The sequence below is a fragment of the Aspergillus neoniger genome (assembly GCF_003184625.1).
Source record: "Aspergillus neoniger CBS 115656 unplaced genomic scaffold BO87scaffold_14, whole genome shotgun sequence".
Lineage (NCBI taxonomy): Eukaryota > Fungi > Ascomycota > Eurotiomycetes > Eurotiales > Aspergillaceae > Aspergillus > Aspergillus neoniger.
This window is the reverse complement of record NW_020291142.1, coordinates 340,222-354,903: the sequence shown is the minus strand read 5'-3', so window position 1 is coordinate 354,903 and position 14,682 is coordinate 340,222. Positions and strand designations below refer to the sequence as shown.

Below are 14,682 nucleotides of genomic sequence, written 5' to 3'. Positions count from 1 at the left end.
GTTTGCGATAGCCAGGCATCGGCAGTATTTCCTGCAGAGCATTTACACTTCTTCATCTCACTTCACTTGTCCCTGCTCTCACTACATCTTCAATTTCACAAAGTTACAGACATCATGTGGCTCTCTCTCGTGTGCAGTATTCTGCTGCCACTTGGGGTAGTCAACGCACAGTCTCAGTGCCTCAATGACAAAACCAAAGGTACACCACATCGCGTCAGTTCGAATTCCACTAACAGCACTAGAATTCGTCGTCAATGGGTCTGCCCTTCCTTTCGTCGATTTCGACATTGGCGAGTCCTACGCGGGCTACCTCCCCAACACGCCATCTGGCATCTCGAGCCTATACTTTTGGTTCTTTCCTTCTACCGATCCTATTGCGTCCGATGAGGTATATTGACCCCATTTCATTCTCTTCCATGGCTAATAAACAGATCACCGTCTGGCTGAATGGAGGCCCAGGATGCAGCTCCCTGGCAGGCATCATGCTCGAGAACGGTCCCTTCCTATGGCAACCTGGCACCTACAGACCCGTGCGCAACCCTTATTCCTGGAACAACCTCACCAACATGGTGTACATTGATCAGCCTGCTGGAACGGGATTCTCGCTTGGCCCGTCTACAGTGGTCTCGGAATTCGATGTAGCGAGACAGTTTATGGACTTCTGGAGGCGGTTCATGAAAACGTTTGATCTGCAGAATCGAAAGATCTATCTCACCGGCGAGAGTTATGCGGGGCAGTATATTCCATATATCGCCTCGCAGATGCTGGACCAGGAAGATGATAAGTGTTTCCGGGTTGCCGGCATCCAGATCAATGATCCCTATATCAATGAGGTGCCAGTTTTGCAGGATGGTATGGTGCCCCTGCCACAGGCTATTATTTACTCGACTAACTTTGAATGCAGTGCCTGCCGTTGCGACCGTCAATCAGCACCGCTCCCTTTTCCCCTTCAATGACACCTTCATGAGCCAAATCACCCAGCTTTCCGACGACTGTAGCTACACTTCGTTCCTAGAAGATGCCCTTACCTTTCCACCCCTTTCTAAATTGCCATCAGTGCCCTACAATGCCAGCTGCAACACCTGGGAAACCATAATCAACGCCTCGCTAGCTCTCAACCCATGCTTCAACCGCTACCACATCCCCGACTTCTGTCCCACACCGTGGAACCCAGTCGGGGGTCCGGTCGTCGGCCAGGGTCCTTCCAACTACTTCAACCGCAGCGACGTCCAGAAAGCTATCAACGCTTACCCAACGGACTATTTCGTCTGCAAGGATGGAATCTTCCCGACGGCCGACGGACTGGATACGTCTCCTCCGAGCTCCCTGGGACCGCTGCCGCGCGTCATCGAACAAACCAACAATACCATCATCGCGCACGGCTTGATGGATTTTGAGCTCTTGGCGCAGGGAACCCTGATCAGTATCCAGAATATGACCTGGAACGGGAAGCAGGGGTTCGAGCGGGAGCCAGCGGAGCCGTTGTTCGTGCCGTATGGTGGACCATCGGGAGGAGGTATATTGGGGACAGCACATACAGAGCGTGGATTGACATTTTCGACAGTGTTCAGCTCAGGACATGGTATGCCCCCCGACCCAGTATGCGATGAAGCGGATTACTAACTGCAATAGAAATCCCAGAATATACACCGGGAGCAGCATATCGCCAGCTAGAGTTTCTGCTGGGGAGGGTCGCGAATCTGTCAGTGGGATGACCGGAGACAGACAACAATAAAAGCAAAAACCATAATTGCAGGCAATAATTGAGCAGGTGCAGGTGACGGAGCAGAATGGTCGAGCTGTCAGATCGGATAACTGCTCGGCAATGAGAATAGTGAAGCTAGACTAGCTCTGCTGAACTTTGCTTCTCCACCTCAGCTATCGCCATCATAATCCAATCATCACTGCAATTCTACCTTGATCCCCTTATCGTAGACCCGTAAATCCGACAAACAATATACTAGATATGACATTTTGATCCAAGGCCAATCAAGTTCTCCTATAGGATATGGTATCTTAATGATCGACATCATCGATCCGACCTCGGATCGGAAATTCCCCCAAACTCTGTGCCGCGCTGCTGGGTCCACCCCGCATCTTCACAATCAAAAATTAAAGATTTCCCCTCAATTAATTAATCCCTTCTCCATCTTCCACATTCCTTATTCCCTCCCATACCAACTTTTGCTTTTTGTATAATTATCTATTGACATCCACAATGTCACCAACATCCATACCAACCCACCAAACCGCCGCCTGCATCGACAATCCCAGTCCGGGCGCGACCCTCACCATCCGCCATGACATTCCCGTTCCGGTGCCGGGAGCGGGGGAGGTTTTGGTCAAGTTGGAGTATACGGGATTTTGGTAGGGAGCCACAAAATATGCTTCAATTTAGAACTGCGCTGATGGAGTCTGTTGAATTGGATAGTCATTCCGATCTGCATAATATTAATGGGGACTTGGCCATGACGACGAATGTGCCGGGGCATGAGGGGGTGGGGAGGGTTGTGAGAGGTAAGAATGCTGAATGGGATTATAATGGGAATTGCGACTGATGTGGTGTAGTTGGACCTGATACTCCGGTTGAGATGATGGGGAGGAGAGTTGGTGTGAAGTATATCATCCTGAATTAAAGATCGGCGCTTTGGTGGGAGAGACTAATGAGGTGTCTATCTAGATGGCTGTATAAGACCTGCATGAAATGTCCGACGTGCAAGGTGCAGTATACGAATTGTCGGAATCAGGATAATTCGGGGAGGGTTAGTATTTTCCACCCTAGTTTACCTTCGGAATTGATGCTAATTATGGTGACAGAACGTTCCTGGGACGTTTCAACGTGAGATATCTGCTATCCCATACGAAGAGGATATATTCAGCTTATACTGGCATAGAATACGTCGTGTCTCCCGCAAACTTTGTCTCTCTGATTCCAGAGGATCTGAATCCTGAAGCTGTGGCGCCATTGCTATGTGGTACGTTTTCACTTCCTTCAACAAGAATACTACTAACGGGTTAGCCGGCCTCACCATGTACGGCGCACTCAGCAAGGTAGAGAAGTTGTATGAAAAAGGAGATTGGGTGGTTATTATGGGTGCAGGTGGTGGACTGGGCCATTTGTATGCTTTCCGTGCCGATACCGCGGACAATAGCTGAAATGTGTATAGGGGCCTTCAAATCGGCAAAGAAATGGGATACAAGATGATTGCAGTAGACAGGTATGTCTCTTCCTATTTCCATTAAACAGCACTAACATCTCCCAGTCCATCCAAGAAAGACCTCTGTCTCGCATCCGGTGCATCCGCCTTTTTCGACTTCAAAGATGACAACGTACACCCCTCCCTTTTCCGGCTAGTTTGCATATAGACTGATGCCTAACCAGTTAATCCACAACATCCAATCCCTAACCGACGGCGTCGGCGCCCACGCCGCCCTCATCGTCGTCGGATCCGAAAAAGCCTACGAGCAAGGCGTTGCTCTTCTTCGTCCGCTGGGCACGCTCGTATGCGTGGGCTTTCCCCGTCCGGACTTCCATGTGCCTGTGGCACCGCATTACTGCGTGGACTATGGACTGCAGATACTCGGTAGCGCGGTGGGTACGGAGACGGAAATGCAGGCATTGTTGGAGATGGCGAGGGCAGGGAAGGTGTCGACTCATTACGAGGTGTTTGATCTCGAGCAGATTAATGACGTCGTGGCGAAGATGAGACGGTATGCGGTTAGTGGGAGGGCAGTGTTGCGGATTCCGGAGGCAGCGGTTGCGAGGATGTAACTGTACAGTAGATGTTAAATGTACTCAATGGCACGTATGGTGTATACCAAATCTTATTCCAGCTAAGTACATCTAATCAATAGTATCAACTAACCAAACATCAACTGACCCAGATAGGATACTCAGTATCTCCACCTCACTCCCAAAACCCCCGCTCATCTCACCCTATCCAAATCAACTCACTCACTTAAAGCCCCCCAAAAAACGACGCCAACCCACCCGCCGCCGACGAACTACTCGCCGCATCCGAGCTAGAACTAATAGTAGTAGTACTCGTACTCGTCGACGACTGAACCTTCTCCGCCAAAAAGCTCGCCGCATCACCCGCATCCAACCCATACGTCAAATGCATAGCGGTAACAATCAACGTATCATCACAGACGAGATCACCCACAGCACAATAAACCTTGACATCATCCTTGGGGTAGTTAGGGATCTGTCCATGGTCTTGCACGTTTCTCGTGAACCCGAAGAGCACCACACCCTTCACTTGGTCTTTGACCGTCGTGCTGAGTTCTTGGACTGCGTTGTCGATTACGGCGCTTCCTTGACTACACATCCCATCCCCGAAGGGGATTATGTTAGCATTGTGCCGCAGGCAATGATATCTAAATGGGGAGGGGGAAGGGGTACCTATAACCACCCGCGACAATCTTCGTATTCGGACACTTCGAATTCGCCTCCTCGAACATCTGCTTCGCGGCAGAGATACTCCCCGGATCAGTGTTCTGGGGTAGCGCATTCTGCACCAGTCCGGCGCTGTATTGTCCGCCGACACCCTGGCAGGCGACTTTGTCGGATCCGAGTTTGGATTTTAGGCTGTCGCAGAGGGGAGGGCCGATTACGGTGCCCTATACCATTATTATTATTTATATTAGCCTCTTTCTTCAAAACTTCTTCCTTTCTTTGTTTATCATCGGAGGTAGTATTTCCCCGGAATTGGGATATGGGTAGAAAAAGGTTGGGACATACCATATTCCCCAACTCAGTCGACCCTCTCGCAAAAATCAACGTCACATCCTTGCAGCTTCCCTGCTCGAGTTCGTTGGCTGTAGAGCCTGTGCCGAATTGGCGTGCGTAGAGGGATGCAGGGTCGGATGCTAGTGGGGTGGAGATGGCTAGGCTGGCTAGGGAGGCGGTTAGGAGGAGGGATTTGAGGGGGGCCATTGTATTTTATTTTATTTCCTTTTTTGTTTTGAGAAGAAAGAAGAAGAATTAATGTGTGTGTGCTGCGCTGCAGACTTGTTGAATAGAAATTAGGATAGTGGTAAAGAAGGCGTGAGAATGAAAGAGGGAGTGAGTGAGTGAGTGGACTGGCTGCTCGAGTCTGAGTTTGAGTCTGTCTGGGGGATCTACTACATACTTATATACATCTATCCATAGAATGGATCAACTACTACATCTACTGCTAGTAAGTTCTACTAAGTGAAAACAAGAAGATTCCGAGGTTAGTCTCCCTCCCTCCAGAATACTCCGTATACCTTGTGTTAGGTAGGGCAAGACAGGGCAAACAGGGTCCGACGCAAAAATGAGTCGAGATGAAACAAAACTAGTACTTAGTAGTGGTAGACCCTTATACACAGTCCACTATCTAACGAACTAGCAAGTATACCCCGGGCTCAACAGTGGGAAAACTGTTTCAGGGGATCGGCCGCTTTTCTACGCTGGGAATAGTCCCGCGGAAAACTAGAACAAACCAGGGTTCGATCCCACTATTATTTGTTGTATTCGTTAGGGTTCCTCCGGAGTTCATCCGACGTGTGTCCGTTCATCCACTAGATATCCAATCCAGGGTCCAGGGCCCTGTTACAGGTTAGTTGCCTGCCTTGGGCAGGTATGTGGGTTAATCAACCTGTAGCGGGTGGCTTTTCCACCGTAAACTCAATTTCTATCTTAACCCTCGTATTCTTGTCAATGGTATAGACTAGGCACCCACGTTCACGATCAACACAACCGTTGTTTCGTTTTAGTTGGGTGGAAAAGCTTGTCGGTTTGATCTGGTTTTTGGGTCGAGCGTCTTTGCCGAGGTTGGATGAGGGGATCGTCAGGGACGGAATTGTTGACTGTCTGACTGTTTGTGGTTGTGGTTGTTATCTAGGAAAAGGTTCTTCTGGAATGCCGTCTTTTTCTTCCGAAAGGATCAATATTTGGTTTCGGGTGGAGAGGACTTCACTAGGATTAACTGTCCATCAATCAATTGGAATCATGATCGTGATCACGTCGAATGTCTACGACTTAGGTTAATTGAAACATGCCGGTCTATCGTCTTCTCAATTTCTGATCTTGTGCTATCCACTACACATTAATTATCTTCTAGTCCTGCCATTATCTGGATATCCCGGAAGGTCCTCAACGTGCCGTGTGCATTTCAACGGTCTGTCTCTGACACCATCTGTGTCAGGCTCAATTCCCGCCGTCCACATGCTTGGTCAATGTCTCGATGAAAGACTCGCCCCATTTCGCACTAGTGTTCGTCTCGATAAAGTGCCGCAACGTTTCATACCGACACTTGCGATCCTCGTCACTCATCGTGACCGCTTGGTGAATCGCATCAACCATCTCTGACATATTCGCCGGATGGAAAGTAAGACATCCCTCCTTCATAAAAGACGCCGCGCCGGCAAACTCGGATAGCAGGAGCACTCCATGTCGCTGCGCCTGGCATGCAACGTACTCGAACGAAACAAGGTTCATCCCATCCCGCGTCGAGGTCAGTAAGCAGGCGTCGGCAACCGAGTACAACGCCGTCAGTTCGCTGAAGTTGACGGACCGGTGCATGTAGATCAGTGGACAGCCATCGGCGGTAGCTACATCGTCAGCACCAGTAGATAACATCAAAGCATGGGGTACTCACAATGCTTGCCGTTAATCCTCCCAGCCATCGTACTCAACTCTGTCTCCAAGTCTTGATACTCCTTCACATCCTCCCGACTAGGCACCGCCACCTGAATAAGCACCACCTTATTGCTCAGCTCCGGATACTGATCCAAGAAAGCATCATAGCCCTTCAACTTCTGGTCAAGCCCCTTGATATAATCCAGCCGATCCACCCCAACAATAACCTTCATCCCCGAATACCTGCGCTGCAACTCCCTTATGCGATTTTGCACTTCCTCATTCTCCAGCGCATCCGTAAACTTCTGCGGGTCGATGCCGACGATGAACTTCTCCGCAACCACCTCATGACCCTCATACTCCAGCGCCCCTGACTCTTTTACCTTCGCATCGGCCCTAATACAATTTGTCAGCACATCCCCATACCCATAAGAGGAATACAACCTACAGAGTCTCCGCACAAAGCACAAAATTCCTCTTATACTCATCCGTATGAAACCCAATAACATCACTCGCCAGCAACCCCCTCAACAACTCCTTCTGCACCGGCAGACCCCGCCAAAAGTCCCCCGCCGGGAACGGCGTATGCAGCGAGAACCCAATCGCGCAATTCTTCCCCGCCAGACGATCCCTCAACAGCCGCGGCAGCAGCATAAGATGGTAATCATGCACCCAAATCAACGACCCCGGCTTGGCTGCGTCGGCGATCGTATCAGCAAAGATCTCATTCACTCGTTGGTATGCTTCCCAGGGACCGTCTTCGAAGTTGATGCCGGATTGGTAGTGCAGGATAGGCCAGAGGATGGCATCTAAACCAGAGAAAGAAATATTAGCATACCCTTACTCATTGATCTTAGGTGAGATGTAAGAAACTGGGTGGTACGCACTAGAGAAGTTATTATAGTGATTATTCGCCAACTCATTATCCAAGAAAATCGGCACAGCGTTATGCTCATCCAAGCTCTGGCGGATTTGTCCCTGTTCCGTTTCATCGGTCACGTCGATGCCTGGCCATCCGAACCAGCTGAAGGCAGTTGTTTTAGTCAATCCTGATAGGGATGTGACTAGACCTCCACTGGAAAGGGAGGATTCGTATCCCCCGTCGACCTTTTTCAGCGACAGAGGGAGACGGTTCGAAACGACGATGAGGTTGCGCTTCGTCATACTGGGCTGACTGGTAGTGAATCAACGCGATCAATGGAGAAATTCAATTGCAATGTTTAGAGCTTCATGTTGCGCTGAGCAAGGCGCGATGCATTTCTATAATATCTTCCGACGGAATAGCAATACGTCAGCATGAGGGCACGACTCAGGCCCGCACGGGTGGCAGAAGGGGCACCCAAAGAGTCAAATGAATGCCTTATTTCACCCCCTGGAGGGGCACCCGGTATTTCATGTCTGGACCGTGGACTGATCTCCGCTGCTAATGCAACGGTGTTGCGATCTTGCCTGGTTATGTTGGATGTGTCAAGCTGGGCCGACGCGGTGGCTGGTGATCATCCAGCCGTGGCCGACGTCATTGTTGGTCATCTGACCCTATAAAACATAGTATAATAAAATGGGGATTACAGCCAGTAGGTGACAGCATGGTCAATGTTATTACGTATATACACGAACAGTAAAATCCAATCAACTCCAGTCCAGTCTTTTCGTCCGCCCAATGCAGTGCCTGTGCAACTCCGTCTCCCGCTGATGCCACAAAGTGTAGTATATGCCTACCTCATCCGCTTGGATGGACTCGGCGTACGCATACGAGATTCCCGATCGCGGGTCCGCTCAGACACAAAGTCTTTGGTTGTGGCCTGCTCCAGCATGAGCGGCGCATCCGGCTTCTCGAACCCAGTAGCCCCCTGATTCGGCGCTCCCATGTATCCAATCGAGTTATGTTGGTAGGGGTATTGAGGCGGCGCAAGCGACGGGTGTGCAGACGACTGTCGAGAATAGCTAGGGGGCGCAGAGTAATCGTGTTGGTTGAGGCGGTTTCTGAAGGAACGGAAGGACCAGTTGCTGACAACGGTGACGGTCGATATCGTAGCGAGGAAAAACATCTAAAATATTAGCCGATAACTTGCTTTGGGGAGGGTAAACCTACAATCGCCTTCCAGCTGATAGGGTCGATAAAGCTGTTGATGATTACAGCCATCGTATGCGCCGACACCTTAGCCCGCCCGACCTTGGCCGGATCCCGGTTCATGCATCGCTCCCAGTTTTCACACACGCTTTCCAAGGCCGGCAGTCTATCCCCTCCTGCGCATCGATTGTCGACGTAGCTCTTAGCGCATGCCGCCATTTCAGCCAGGATCGTATCCGACACCTCCTCAGCCGCCTGCTCGAATTCTGCCCGGATCGCTGACACGAACCCAAAGACCACATATACCGCAAGCGAGAACAACGACAGGTTCACCACCAACTGCGCCCACCAAGAAAGAATGCTAGGGACATTCGGATGTGCTTCCAGCAGAGCAAAGAAATCTGAGAATGAAGTCAGACGTGATCCCGTTTGAGTCGTCTCCGGCTGGCCTGGTCCCGGCTTCTGTCTTTGCTTGGTTGGCTTGAGCTCACTGCTGCTTGGTCGGTCACTCTCATCGTCACTGTCCCTTCGTAGTTGTAGATCCAGCGCCTTGTCCCTCCGCCGTCTCTTCTGCACCCGTCGTGCCAACGCGTTGGAGTAGTGGCTCACGCGGGGTATCTCGCCGCGACCAGGGCTCGGCGCAAACCGTCCGTACATGCTGAACAGCGAGTTCCGATGGGCTTTCGGTTGCTCGGGGGTATCTTCGTTGTCTGCGTGTTCGGGGGACGACATGTTCTCAGCACCGGACGAGAAGTCGACATCGAATTTGCGAGGCGTCATAAATGCTGACTGGTTAAAGAACGGCTTCGGAGTCGCGGGGGGTTGCTGCGTCTTGGTCTGGGAGAAGAGGAAGGGCTGAGAGTTGGGCTCTCGCAGAGCGGGCATCGTTTTCTTCTCTGGAGAATCGAAAATGCTATGAGGGCCTGTGGAGGAGCTGGTTAGGCGCCAAAAAACAAATGTTTGTCTCCAAGAGAGCTGCATCCAAGACCCACGTTTCTTCTGATTGTCATGCTGCATGCTGAGCTGGTAAAAGGGCGAGGTCACATCTCCTGGGGCCCTTGTCTGCCATTCAAAGTCCATCGGACTCTCCGCCGTTCGTTTATCCATCTTGAGGATGGGGACGACGAAGTGAATGAAGAATGAAGATGGTTGGTGGATATGAAGTGGTTGTGACGACAATGAAGGGTGATGAGAAGGAAGATCGGAGATGCGGACTTTTCCGATTCCTGTCTTTTTTGTTTTGGTAAACAATCCAGACTCGCCGCCGAGCAACGACTGGAGTCACAAATGCCACCCGTGGCAGTCGCAGTGATATACACGATCTCCCTTTTGTTTTATAGTAGTTTATTTAAAGTGGGCTTAATGTAATGAAGTTGATATCCAAGTGTTATTTAATTGCATGCGGCTGCAGACAGTGCTGGACTGTGACGTGCAGCAATCGCCTGGATGCACCTCACGGTCGCAGTTGTCCTATTAATAGCCTGACAGTCAGTAATTATGATCGCCAATCGAGTGAATGGCTGGCTACTCCCATTCGAACAGCACAATTAAGGGACTAATCCAATTAGCACAATGGCATGGCATTTGCGGGGGGCCATCACCCCGGACTCCCGTTGCGACTCGTCGGTCGCGCCCGCTTAACCTTTTATTCCCCACCAGACTACCCCCTCTTCCTTTGAAAAGTGTTCATGAAATGTTGTTTCTGTCATGATAAACATGATTCCATTGCTGGGATAGTATATGAGGTCTAAGCAATACTACAGTGGGGATCATTAATGAACGCTGAGAAACGGAAAGAGGACAAGCAACCCCGGACTTCCTCCGCGTGTCGATCACAACAGAACGAGTGACTGGAAGCAAGCGCGAAGTGATGTACAACATGCAGAAATGTCAAAATGAATCAGTGATCAGTCTGTGTCCAACGCCAGAATCAAGGACCGTGGTTAGGGATATCGACGCCAAAAGCACAAAATGAGAAGAGGAAGCAACAGACGTGTCATAGCTTGATCCGATCGACCAGCTCAAAGTCATCGTCGTCAGCCATGTAGCCCAGGGCTGTCTCACCCTCATAAGAGATCATCTCGTACTCCTTGACAATCCGCTCTGTCTCCTTCGTTTCGAACTTCTCGACAGCCTTGCTCACAGCATCAGAGAGTATAGTCTGGCCCGCCACATCATAGTCACGCAGCGTATCCTTCCCCTCAGCATCATCGATAATCTTCTCCGCCGCGGCAGGGTCATCAATATCATCGCTGGAAGAATCCGACGTTCCACTGTCGAGAGCCTCCCTAACATCAGCACGCAGGGCGATCTTGGCGTCGCTGAGATGATGGTTGGTTTCAGCCTTTCGCTGGAACCGCATCTGGCGTGTCAAGCTAGCGGCTGTCAGCGACATTTCTAGTTGTCAGGCACGGAAACATACGTTGTGTAATGAGTAGCTGGCAACCTTCGCCTAGCCTTGTGCAAGACATGAGAGTGGACAGCTTGGCTATAACGAGGCAGGGTAGAACGGCTGCCGTACGCCCACTTGGCCTTGTGGTCGTGAGCCCTTTTGGCCTCAACGCCAGCACGACGGATATCAAGCAAGGAGTCAGACATGACTGGAGAGGACGGTTTGGTGTCGACGGATGCGGGAGAAGATAGTCTCAGATATATACAGGAGATAGGTAAACAACACTCGGGGTGATGGGTGGCGCTTGCCTCTGTTATTGAGGGATGTCTGGAACAGGAGAATATAAAGCCAGGAAATTGAGGCGAGAGCGGTGGACAAAAGACTGAATACTAAGGCAGGCCCGCGAACCAAAAATCTCCGATAAACAATAAACAAGAGAGGTTACAGGGCGTCTTTGGTCTGAGTCATAAAGAGGCCCCGGCTAGGCTTCCAGTCATTGACGACCCGAGGATGTCGAGCGGCAAATATGCACAGTAGACTGCTCACAACGATGTGGAATGAGTAATGAAGAGATCTAACAAGGAGACCCTTCTCTGAGTAAGTCGAGAAGAGGACAGAAAAGAGGCAACAAAGTGACACCTTGGGGGTGAGCTCGTCATCCAGGGGAAGATATAACTACTACTATCTCCAACCGCACGCGCTCCGAGGGGGGAAGACTAAATAGGCAGCACGGGGTCCGCGCGAGGCGATGCTGATTATGGCAGGTCATCTGTTGGGAATCATCTATCGTCATCGTAGCCTGTAACCTGTGGCCTACTAGCTATTAACTAATCCAAGGAAGAAAGACTATCTCTACTATCGGAGGGGGTGGGAAATCAGCTATCAATCCGGCGCGGCAGTTACTAGACTATTCCCCCCTGGATTGTTATCGTTGCTGCTGCTGCTGCTGCTGCCGATCCCCCGAGCGCCACTTCTCGACCCACGGTTTAGCGCCCCCTCACTCTGCTTTCTCACTAAGTAGACTAGTTCAGTTGATTCCCGAGGTTAAACGCGCACGATACCAGAATTCCAGCCTCTGGGAAAGTTGGAACTTGCCGGTTGATTCATTTTCCAAGGCTGAATGGGAAAGGAAGATCCCTCCAACAATAGGGCCAACTGCATGAGATGTGATCCACTGCCTCAGGCACGTTGTGGTCGATCTGGAACGTCACTTGTCAAGGATGGCACGGTAATTGATTGCATGCTGAATGGATCGGTTCCTCTGGATCGGAGTCTCTGTCTGGGACAAGGAAAATGCCGCCGTAAATCAAACCCTGCATCTGCCAATCGCCTCTGCTCGTGGTTACCCGTGACGTTCCTGTTATCGCTGGGCTTGTCCTGCTGAGCGGGTGATCCCATGCTCCGAAGCCATCTGCGATCTGACCGTAGTTAGGGCGGGCAGCTGACTTGATGGCTGCGCCAGTCACTTGCGATGGATGTAATGTGATGTATGCAGCTTAGTCAATAAGATTGTGACATCAGCTGGAATGTTGTTTGCTTGCTGATGGACTGATTAGACGGATGTACAAAAGGAATACTAGTAGTTGGCTTGGCTCGTATTGTTGAGCGTGATGATTATTGTGCATTGTGTTAGGTAATTATCTCCTTTGTGCCAGTATTCAACTTCCGTCTATGCTATGCATAATACTGGCAACTGTCTACAGGTGATAATGCACCTCTACAGAGTACGTAGTAGATGTCGTAATACCATCCTGCTAAGGCATACTCAATATGAGACACAGCCTCGAGATCTAGACTGCCACTACCCCACTCTCAGCCTGGCAGTAACAAATTGAGTCATACCATGGCGTCTAGAGCAGATCCCAAAACATTCCCCGACTTCTATGACACTTACCTACCGCAGACAGACACACCAAAGTAACCTACCAAGGAATACTATGCTTTCCTAGTAGTCCACAGCCTTGTGGATTGATGGTCTTATAAAAGTCACTTGGCATGTGTCATAATCCAGTGTTATGTTGGACAAACTGCAAGTTGAGGCAGTATCATTATGATTCATACTCTCGCAGTTATTGGCTGGGCTATCTTCCTGATAATCTCAACATGCATTAGGGGCGGCTAGGTAGGCTTACAGAGTAAAGCACCAATATAGCCGAGGTATATCGTCAGATCACGTCTTTTCAACTTTCATCTTTTAGTACACACCAAGCACAATTACTTCAGACATGAATCGAAATCAAGCTTCTACACGAAGTACCGTAGATATCAATCATAGTGAACGAAACCATGTAATTTTCCAGCAGAACACCACCATGCATGCAATCCATATTACTATCCATCCAGCGTCCAGCACCAGATGCCAGTCCCAAAATACAAAGCACCACCATACCATAATACAAATAACTACTCATCCATCTGCCACTGATAATCCAGCGCCTCCAACCTCCCCTTCCGATTCCTAGCCAAGAACCACTCCTTCTCAAACCCATTTCCCCGATCCACCCCATCCCACCGATGTCCAGGACGAATACCATACCGATTCGGCGCAAACCCCCCCTTATACAACGGCTTGCCCGTCCGACTCGTCCCTCCCTCCTTAACACTAGTCAAGAACTGCGCCGCCGGATCATTCCACCTCAACTTCCCCTTCAACTCATCATTCAGCTCTTCATCCTCCGCCGTCCTCGCCAACGGCATAGCCCTCACATCCCTCAACTGCTGCTTCCTCTCCTCCCTCTCCCTCCTCTGCACATCACCCATCAGCGCCTCCTTGGCCTCCTCCTCCTTAGCCTTCTTCTCCTCCTCCGCCCGTCTCGCCTCCGCCCTCTTCAACGCCACATTAATAATCCGTCCACTCGCATCACGATAAATCGTCTCCTGCGCTTTCTCCCCCAACGCTGACTCCTTATACTTCGCCGCGTCCGCCTTCTTCTTCCTCTCCTGCGCAGCGACCATCGCCGCCGTCTGCGCCGCCGTCTGTAATCCCGCCCGCGCCCCGGACTCCATCTTCACCCCTCCTTCATCAGCATCATCTTCCTCCATTCCCTCCACAACCGGCGCATCATCATCCCCCTCATCACCACCCCCTTGTTCACGCCGCCGTTCCTCCCTCTCCGCTATCGCATCCGCTAATATCTTATCCGCCGCGTCTTGCTCCGTACCCGGCGTAAGAGTCTTCCACCCGGAGGTCTTCTTCCGTCGGAACTCGCCCGTCCGAGCACCACTGACTATTGACGGCGCGTCCTCGTCATCATTAAGGAGATTGTTGCCCGCGGAGCGGAGATCAGGCGGGTCGTCGTCGGCGATGATGAGTCCGGTGGGTGTGGAGTCGGTGGTTTTGGAGCTGTTCTTCTTGCGTTTCTTTTTAGGACGGTCGGGCGCGGGGTCCGCGTTTAGGTAGTTTTTCGCGAGGTATTCTGCTAGGGAGGACATTTTGTAGTATGTATGTAAATTTGGGTGGGTGGTAGGTAGGTAGGTAAGTGAGGAAGTAGTGTAGTAGTATGTAAGTGAAGAGTCGGCTGGAGAGCACATCTGTATCTGATAATCGGACGAGGGATTTTCCGGGTTAAGCTACTTACCCCAGTGATGTAGTTTATGCCTTAGGCAGTAACA

At 50.7% G+C, this 14,682-nt stretch overlaps 7 protein-coding genes across 7 annotated transcripts; 2 read left to right on the top strand and 5 right to left on the bottom strand.

Annotated features, from left to right (window-relative positions):
- Window positions 1–114: 114 nt before the first annotated feature.
- Window positions 115–1,715, top strand: BO87DRAFT_435289 (serine-type carboxypeptidase F; the record flags this gene model as incomplete). The annotated part of the gene is made up of 5 exons (XM_025627754.1): window positions 115–199; window positions 243–388; window positions 432–852; window positions 905–1,582; window positions 1,633–1,715. The coding sequence occupies 5 exons, from the start codon at window positions 115–117 to the stop codon at window positions 1,713–1,715; spliced, it is 1,413 nt and encodes a 470-aa protein (XP_025480278.1).
- Window positions 1,716–2,164: 449 nt separating this feature from the next.
- BO87DRAFT_333582 (zinc-dependent alcohol dehydrogenase) lies at window positions 2,165–3,773 on the top strand (the record flags this gene model as incomplete). The annotated part of the gene is made up of 10 exons (XM_025620418.1): window positions 2,165–2,367; window positions 2,432–2,517; window positions 2,569–2,617; window positions 2,681–2,762; window positions 2,818–2,839; window positions 2,895–2,975; window positions 3,020–3,119; window positions 3,168–3,218; window positions 3,264–3,330; window positions 3,383–3,773. Exons 1-10 carry the CDS (start codon window positions 2,219–2,221, stop codon window positions 3,770–3,772), a joined length of 1,077 nt encoding a protein of 358 aa, XP_025480277.1. The 5' UTR covers window positions 2,165–2,218.
- Window positions 3,774–3,959: 186 nt separating this feature from the next.
- Window positions 3,960–4,939, bottom strand: BO87DRAFT_357875 (cutinase family protein; the record flags this gene model as incomplete). Its single annotated transcript, XM_025621435.1, has 3 exons — window positions 3,960–4,323; window positions 4,406–4,623; window positions 4,745–4,939. The coding sequence occupies 3 exons, from the start codon at window positions 4,937–4,939 to the stop codon at window positions 3,960–3,962; spliced, it is 777 nt and encodes a 258-aa protein (XP_025480276.1).
- A 1,086-nt stretch (window positions 4,940–6,025) lies between these two features.
- BO87DRAFT_376143 (trehalose-6-phosphate synthase) lies at window positions 6,026–8,050 on the bottom strand. The gene is made up of 4 exons (XM_025623221.1): window positions 7,495–8,050; window positions 7,056–7,416; window positions 6,627–7,003; window positions 6,026–6,579 (listed from the first exon to the last, which is right to left on the bottom strand). Exons 1-4 carry the CDS (start codon window positions 7,769–7,771, stop codon window positions 6,176–6,178), a joined length of 1,419 nt encoding a protein of 472 aa, XP_025480275.1. The 5' UTR covers window positions 7,772–8,050; the 3' UTR covers window positions 6,026–6,175.
- Window positions 8,051–8,181: 131 nt separating this feature from the next.
- On the bottom strand, window positions 8,182–10,092 carry BO87DRAFT_333572 (putative nuclear envelope protein Brr6). The gene is made up of 3 exons (XM_025620417.1): window positions 9,671–10,092; window positions 8,700–9,601; window positions 8,182–8,655 (listed from the first exon to the last, which is right to left on the bottom strand). Exons 1-3 carry the CDS (start codon window positions 9,783–9,785, stop codon window positions 8,323–8,325), a joined length of 1,350 nt encoding a protein of 449 aa, XP_025480274.1. The 5' UTR covers window positions 9,786–10,092; the 3' UTR covers window positions 8,182–8,322.
- A 363-nt stretch (window positions 10,093–10,455) lies between these two features.
- On the bottom strand, window positions 10,456–11,739 carry BO87DRAFT_43477 (uncharacterized protein). Its single transcript, XM_025627729.1, has 2 exons — window positions 11,101–11,739; window positions 10,456–11,053 (listed from the first exon to the last, which is right to left on the bottom strand). The coding sequence occupies exons 1-2, from the start codon at window positions 11,274–11,276 to the stop codon at window positions 10,675–10,677; spliced, it is 555 nt and encodes a 184-aa protein (XP_025480273.1). The 5' UTR covers window positions 11,277–11,739; the 3' UTR covers window positions 10,456–10,674.
- Window positions 11,740–13,377: 1,638 nt separating this feature from the next.
- On the bottom strand, window positions 13,378–14,557 carry cwc26 (putative cell cycle control protein (Cwf26)). Its single transcript, XM_025623220.1, has one exon. The coding sequence runs from the start codon at window positions 14,500–14,502 to the stop codon at window positions 13,474–13,476; it is 1,029 nt and encodes a 342-aa protein (XP_025480272.1). The 5' UTR covers window positions 14,503–14,557; the 3' UTR covers window positions 13,378–13,473.
- Window positions 14,558–14,682: the final 125 nt, after the last annotated feature.